Source organism: Mastacembelus armatus, chromosome 7, assembly GCF_900324485.2.
Source record: "Mastacembelus armatus chromosome 7, fMasArm1.2, whole genome shotgun sequence".
Classification (NCBI taxonomy): domain Eukaryota; kingdom Metazoa; phylum Chordata; class Actinopteri; order Synbranchiformes; family Mastacembelidae; genus Mastacembelus; species Mastacembelus armatus.
Genome location: NC_046639.1, coordinates 3,954,262 through 3,962,177, shown reverse-complemented (window position 1 = coordinate 3,962,177; position 7,916 = coordinate 3,954,262). Strand labels below are relative to the sequence as shown.

The 7,916-nt window shown below is 40.8% G+C and overlaps 1 protein-coding gene across 3 annotated transcripts in view; it reads right to left on the bottom strand.

Annotated features, from left to right (window-relative positions):
• Positions 1–2,905: 2,905 nt before the first annotated feature.
• Positions 2,906–7,916, bottom strand: part of LOC113146242 (poly(rC)-binding protein 4-like) — a 30,305-nt gene continuing 25,294 nt past the window's right edge. For all 3 annotated transcript variants that reach the window (XM_026333612.1, XM_026333614.1, XM_026333613.1), the window contains exons 13-14: positions 5,017–5,186; positions 2,906–3,864 (exon numbers count right to left, since the gene is read on the bottom strand). In XM_026333612.1, the coding sequence (XP_026189397.1) occupies positions 3,519–3,864; positions 5,017–5,186 (516 nt within the window). In that variant the 3' untranslated portion in view covers positions 2,906–3,518. The remainder of the gene's footprint in view (positions 3,865–5,016; positions 5,187–7,916) is intronic.

Genomic DNA, 7,916 nt, shown 5'->3' with positions numbered 1-7,916 from the left:
ATTAAAAAAGAAAAACTGAAATATCACATGGTCGTAAGTATTCAGACCCTGTGCTCAGTATTGAGTAGAAGCACCCTTTTGAGCTAGTACAGCCATGAGTCGTCTTGGGAATGATGCAACAAGCTTTTCACACCTGGATTTGGGGATCCTCTGCCATTCTTCCTTGCAGATCCTCTCCAGTTCTGTCAGGTTGGATGGTGAACGTTGGTGGACAGCCATTTTCAGGTCTCTCCAGAGATGCTCAATTGGGTTTAGGTCAGGGCTCTGGCTGGGCCAGTCAAGAACGGTCACAGAGTTGTTCCGAAGCCACTCCTTTGTTATTTTAGCTGTGTGCTTAGGGTCATTGTCCTGTTGAAAGGTGAACCTTCGGCCCAGTCTGAGGTCCTGAGCACTCTGGAAGAGGTTTTCTTCCAGGATATCTCTGGACTTGGCCGCATTCATCTTTCCTTCAATTGCAACCAGTCGTCCTGTCCCTGCAGCTGAAAAACACGCCCACAACATGATGCTCCCACCACCATGTTTCACTGTAGGGATTGTATTGGGCCGGTTGATGAGCAGTGCCTGGTTTTCTCCACACATACCGCTTAGAATTAACGCCAAAAAGTTCAATCTTGGTCTCATCAGACCAGAGAATCTTATTTCTCATAGTCTGGGAGTCCTTCATGTGTTTTTTGGCAAACTCTATGCAGGCTTTCATGTGTCTTGCACTGAGGAGAGGCTTCCGTCGGGCCACTCTGACATAAAGCCCCGACTGGTGGAGGGCTGCAGTGATAGTTGACTTTGTGGAACTTTCTCCCATCTCCCTACTGCATCTCTGGAGCTCAGCCACAGTGATCTTTGGGTTCTTCTTTACCTCGCTCACCAAGGCTCTTCTCCCAGGATTGCTCAGTTTGGCTGGACGGCCAGGTCTAGGAAGAGTTCTGGTCGTCCCAAACTTTTTCCATTTGAGGATTATGGAGGCCACTGTGCTCTTAGGAACCTTGAGTGCTGCAGAAATTCTTTTGTAACCTTGGCCAGATCTGTGCCTTGCCACATTTCTGTCTCTGAGCTCCTTGGGCAGTTCCTTCGACCTCATGATTCTCATTTGCTCTGACATGCACTGTGAGCTGTAAGGTCTTATATAGACAGGTGTGTGCCTTTCCTAATCAAGTCCAATCAGTTTAATTAAACACAGCTGGACTCCAATGAAGGAGCAGAACCATCTCAAGGAGGATCAGAAGAAATGGACAGCATGTGAGTTAAATATGAGTGTCACTGCAAAGGGTCTGAATACTTATGACCATGTGATATTTCAGTTTTTCTTTTTTAATAAATTTGCAAAAATTTCTACATTTCTGTTTTTTTCTGTCAAGATGGGGTGCTGAGTGTACATTAATGAGAAATAAAATGAAGTTTTTTGATTTTGGCAAATGGCTGCAATGACACAAAGAGTGAAAAATTTAAAGGGGTCTGAATACTTTCCGTACCCACTGTATGTGTAGATAGCAGCAGGTCACAAAACCACTGGCTCCACAACAGATGAATAGATGTGGGAAAAAAAGAAAGCAAACTCTTAAGCTGCAGTGCCAAGGCCCCTGCCATCACCAGCTCAAGCACCACTCACTAGCACACTACTTTGATATTTAAATACAACATATCTTTTCATTTGGTAATGCATACTGAAAAAACAGTGTCTAACAGTGTTACAAATCAATGTAAGTTGTGGTATTCAATCTTAATTGCCAATGCGATGAACGCTGATATGCTTTGAACATGAGAAATGTCAAGGCCATCTCAGCAGCATTTCAATTTCACATTGCTTTCCTGAGAAGTATTTTTTACAGTATCTCAGTTTTAAAGTAGTGAAAAATGGGAAAAGTGACCTATTGTCCTATCACTGTCCAATCATGATAACTTCAAGTATAATTACATAATGTGTTTATTTTCCTTGTTAGGTCTGTCCATTAAAATTAGATTTATTAGTCTTCTAATGCTTGAAAGAGATGTGGTTTAAAGTGATCACCATGAAAAGAAGGATAGATAGATAGATAGATAGATAGATAGATAGATAGCAAATGCATTTAATGCCAAAACATCACAATAGAAAATCAAAAAGATTGCTGTCATATTTTAGACGCCACTCATTGGACTTCAGCTGAATAACACTGAAGTTGTGTGTCTGTTTATGCCTGAATATCTTTGGCAACAACATGGACGACTGTGTACACTCACTGTCTCGCATATACGTGATGCGATCATAGAAAAAAGAGAAGAGTTAGGATGAAAGGATCCTAACTGACTCTCCAGAGGCTGATAATGCTGTGGTGCATGCTGATGCAGATACTGAATTTCATTTTTACAGCAGCTCTCCAGCTCCTCTCATTTTTGCAGTTCGTTCTCCCTCATTTAGTGTCATTTTCTGTATTTCTCACAAATTCTGGCTTAAAGTCTTACTGTGTTTTGTCTTAGGGGACTTCCAATGAGTAAATTCAGTATAATAATGTGATTTCCACAGTAAACAGCATGTAATTTGATCTCGATACATGCATGTCGTTACTTTGCTTGGCATGCAGGAACAGATTTTTTTCTCGTTTGGGGTTGCACTGTCTCATTCAGCAGTTACTGTTTGGGACACAAGAACACAGTGATGTGAAAAGCACCTCTAATAAATGCCAGCAAATGGAATGACAAGCTGCCATCCAGGCTGTGTTTAGGGGAAAACAAAAATATCTTGGATCTGGCAGTGCTGTAGCTCTTATAGGCTGCGCTGTTTTCCTCATGAACTTTGTGCTGCTACATTGATTTGACACTGATTAAATTCAAATGCTGTGTCTATTGTTTAAATGCCCATGAAGCAAATTAACAGATTCTGCACCAGATAGCTACAAAAAGAAAAAAAAAACCTATAAGACAGGTACATCCACAATGTCAGGAAACAGACTTTTAATAAATGGAACAATACTATAAATAAAGATTAAACAATGTCCACATTCAAAAAAAATCCAACTAAATTAATATAACACTGAACAGTATAGTACAGTACCATAGCACAGATTATTAAAAAAACAAACAAAAATCCCCCCAGACATTTACAAATTTTCTTAAAAACTTCAAGAGGCAAACATAGACATTGTATAAAAGCATCATACAGGTGAGCATTTGTCATCTGAGTATAATTTACAAATTTATTGAAGGATAAATAGTCACAGCTGATCCCTAACTTGAGAGATAGATGTAAAAACTGTTTTTTAAACATGTATCTCCCAAGCAAGGTTCCAGCCCTTTGTCTAGTGATCAGTAACAGTGAGGTGATGATGAAAGCAGTCTATCAATTCATGGGAAACTCACAAATTATCTATAACCGTAAATAACTTTGAATAGCTTTTCCACATCTCCATTGGTCTCTTCTATGTTGGTGCATCGTAGAATAAAAGTCAAACACATCTCTGCCTGTGGATATGGCTATATCAGGCCATTTTGGAAACACTGCACAGCGTTCCTTCATCTGATTCTCCAGGCATGGAGATGCAGAGGCTGCATCAGTAGGGAGCAAACTTCTGTCTCTCTGGCTTTTTGATGCAGTTGGCTGAGGAGATCTTGGCGGTGTAGGCGGCCAGAGTGGTGTGGGAGGGTGCTGCGGTGACAGCTACGGTAGGAGCAGGACTAGACAGAGTCAGAAAAGGGACAGACTTCACCCCCAGCAGGCCGGAGAGGGGCATGGCACCATACGGGGTGCCCAGCACATGAGCTGGTGTCAGGGCGCCCACAGCAGCAAGGGTGGGTGTGGGTGAAGCAGCTGGGGAGGCCGGCTGGGTGAAGGCCATGGTGAGGTCGACCGGAGATGCCATGGTGGCTGCCTGGGCTGTGGATTTGGCTGTCTCTAAACTATGAGTGCAGAGACAAGAGGAGGTAGGATGGGGACATTGAGACAGGACAGAAAATGAAGATTAGAGGATTATACTGTTGCTGAAACACTGGATGAGGTTTCTGGAAACTTATTAAAGGAGAACTCCAACAGTAACTTCAGCCTTTGATATGAGTACTACTGCAATGTGAAAAAAGTTATATGACCTTTTGTGGCAGCAAAAGGCACTGTGAAAAAGCCAATACCTTGCCTTAGGTGATGTCACTAGAATCAGCTCTAACTGCAAGGAAAACGACTGGTTGAAATTAATTTTTGAGCTTCAAAAATGTGACACATGGATAATTCTACTACTGAAAATACAAAGATTAAGCTGGTACATTTTTCATCTACCATTAAATTTCTGTGTGGGAGGTTGTGTCCTTTTACTTAACATACAAAGATCTGTTTCCCACCTCTTATTTATCTTATCAGAATCTTTTTGTATCCACTGCTAGCAAAATACCTGATCAGTCTTTGTCCTGTGGAGTTCCTCAAGGGTCAATACTGGGACCACTTTACATGTTTCCATTGAGGCAGATACCTGTTAGCTAAATTGACAGCCGAAGCTCCTGTCTCAGCACCAAATCAAACCATTTTTCAACTGCATTTAGCTTTTAATTGCTTTTACTCAATTTAGCTCCAACGCACTGTAGTGAGGTGATGAATGGTGAAGAACTGCCATCTCAAAACAACAACAAAAAAGTAAAGCCAATTTTTACAAAACTCAAGGGTTAAATGGGGAATGTTCTTTTATTCTAATTTAATAATGAGTAGTGTTACAGAAGAGTTTGTACTATATTATACAGAGTGGGCTTTATATCATTTAACCTAGCCTCATTGATAAAATTGGGGTGAACATAATAGCCAGTACAATACAATACAGCTCAACAACAGCACAAACTGCAGCTTCTAAAATGATTATACAGTTGACTCAGCACCTCTCTTCAACAGCTAGAACAGGAAAAAGAACATTATCACCTTCATGAAAAAGGATTTATAGCAGGACTGCTGTATTAGCATTTCAGCTTGGTGAACCTAATGAACTACCGAGTTCCTATTAAAATCTTTGACCCTCTCTCTACGTCTGCATTTAGGGTGATCGTTTAGATGGCTGGACATGACACTGGCCTTACCAGGACGTAATGAGGTACTGGGCCAAGTTGATGCTGACCGGTGTTCCTGTGATAGTGACATGGCGGTCACTTGTCCCATCTAGCTGGCTGCCAATCTTGATCTGAGCTCCTGACACTTGCCTGATCTCATTGATCTTAGTACCCTGACGGCCGATGATCGAGCCGATCAGCTGCAAAAGAACAGAGGCAAGTCAGATTGGACAGTTTGAAAGAAACATTAGTGGCTGTTTTGATATACAGAATAGGAGAGAAGACATGCTTTATGGGGAAATTGATCAATAAATCATTTGAGTGAATGCAGCTTTTTCCCATTGTTGGATAGGTCATTCTGGTGAAAGTGATTTTGACAAAAAGGGCAAAAGCAAAAAAAATAGGACAAAAAGTGTGCAGCGCTGTTGAGCTGACTTAATGCAGACCACTTCAAATATTGCAATTACATTGTTTGTCCTCAGTGGATTGGTCATCCATCATGCATGTCAAATGCACTTTCCCCCTCCCCTGAGTCTTCCTTAATTGCTACTGCGTGTGCACCGGTAAAAGAGACGAGAGAAGGCGCATTTGCCTCTCATTAATCTGAGTGGCTAAAAGGTTATTGATTCCTCAGAGTGGTGATGACTTCCCAAACAAATCACTTCCCAAACACATGGCTGCTAGATGCATCTCCACACTAATGGAAAACATAATGGGAAAATAACTCAAATATATAATATACAGTCCCATTGGCTCTAGCCTTCTTTCGTCTGAGAGTAGATTAGACAATGCATTCCCAAATACATTATCACTTTTGTTCTGCTTTCATTAGCCGACCTGGACCGCTGACTATTAGCGACAATAGATATTTAACAGACCCTGAGCTCTGAACTGCGTATCAGCTCAAGTGCAGGGTGTCAGGGCTCAGCGAGAGGGTTATACTTCCAGATATACAATGACTGGGATAGACAGTGATGAAGTACTTGTAGGGTTTGTGTGTGTGTGTGTGTGTGTGTGTGTGTGTGTGCTGGCAGTTTAACAGCAGCTGATGCAGAGGTACTGTAGAAATACACAAGACATACAAACACAGTGTTTGTGTTGCTCTTGCCCCTGCATTTCACATTCCTTTCCTGAGAAGTAAGTAGCCTGTTTCACAATGTCTGGTTTGTCACACAGTGACCTGGTTGGTCTCCCTGGCTATTATTGGCTCAGCGGTTTATTTGGGGGTGGGGTGTCGGGGTGGGCTGAGGGTAGCCAGCCTAAAGAGCAACTCTAGAGACAATGGCCACTACAAACCTCAAATCACAGATAACGTCTCTCCCCTGCTGAGACCAAGAATCTCTACTGGCCTTTTAACAGCAGCTGTCAATACATACCAGCTGTCTACAGCTTGCCCACTTTGGTGTGTATGACCTTAAACAAAATCATTTCTTCATATTCCATTCTTGGACCTAAAAACCTAAAAAATACAAGCAATTACAGCTAAATGAATGACACAGGGGAAATCTTAGGTGTACTTGCCTTAGTAATTATTTTTTGTATGCATTCAAATAACAGTAAGGTTGCACAATGTTCCTTGTCTTCAACTATAAGTGCCCTATATATTGTTGAGTTCCTGCTGAGCCAGTGATTTGAAAGGACACAGGAAGAGGGATGGGATGGTGAGGGTGCAATCATTTTTCTTCTGGCTAAATCTTACTTTTGCATAAGTACTGTACATACTGCTGACTGCGTGTAAGCAGTTTCGCAGTGCGTCTGTGTTTGTGCACAAGTCTCCTTCAGTGTTCAGTGTGTGAGCACAGAGCCGGATTGTGAAGTGTGGAGTGTGGGTGCCCTGAGGGGGGACAGAGGGCTGAGGAGGCTCAGTCATGGCTATAAGTCCTCTTTCTGGAACAATGGCTGGGGCTTACAGCTGTCCCTGCCACGTATAGCATCAGACTCTCTCAGTCCTCTGATGCATTGTGCCATGTGGGGGTTTACTTCAGGAATTTTAGAAATGTTGTTGAAAGGTTGTGGCTATACCCTATATAATACAGTGAAACCTTTGGCTATCAGCTCAATTTTCAGTTTCTTGTTCCTTCTCATTTAACACAAAGACAGCAACTTTTTTTTGTTTTTTTTTGTGCAGATACTTCTGCAGATACAGGTTCATGGAAAAGTGATTTTCTGTTATTTATTGTGTTTAAGGACAAATTCCATGAAAAGATCAAAACTAACAAGTAATGTCTATCTAGCAAAATCCTGATACATTATTGTTTACTCCTCTATGACATAGACCTCTATTGTCCAAAGACCATTAAAACCACATCAATGAGCCATATTGTTGCATTAGATAAAACACTACTTTCTAATCATAAACATGGCCACTGTAATCTGAATCAGTTCCACAAACACTGTTCTGCTTTCATAAATCATCTAACAAATGTACTATTTATTTCAATTTGAAAAACATTTGCCTAAAACAAATGTGCTGTTTAAAGACAAAAGATAGTCCTTTGTCATTTTAATTAATTTTTATTATTTATTTAAAACATTAAACTATTACCTTATTAGGAAATGATGAGTGGAGAAAACGGAATCGGCAAAAAGATGAACTAAGTCACTTTTGGTCATTTCATATGATTTGTTGACAAAAATAGGAAAACAACTACTATTAATTTCCCGACCAACATTAAATTTTTTAATGATTCTGGTTCTGTTATTATACTGCACATCAGCACAGCAAATTAAATCCTAAATTATAAATGGCTTCATTATAAATTTAACTTTGTAAGAGGTTCTCAGCTCCAACCAAATGTATTAGGAGACTAAAGAGAAATGTAGTCTGACTTTATTTTGAAGTGAATCTATGCATTCTGATTTCTACTCTCAGATTGAAGAGACATTTCATCAAACCCTGGCGGAGGCTAAGTGAAGAGGGAAAGGATCTT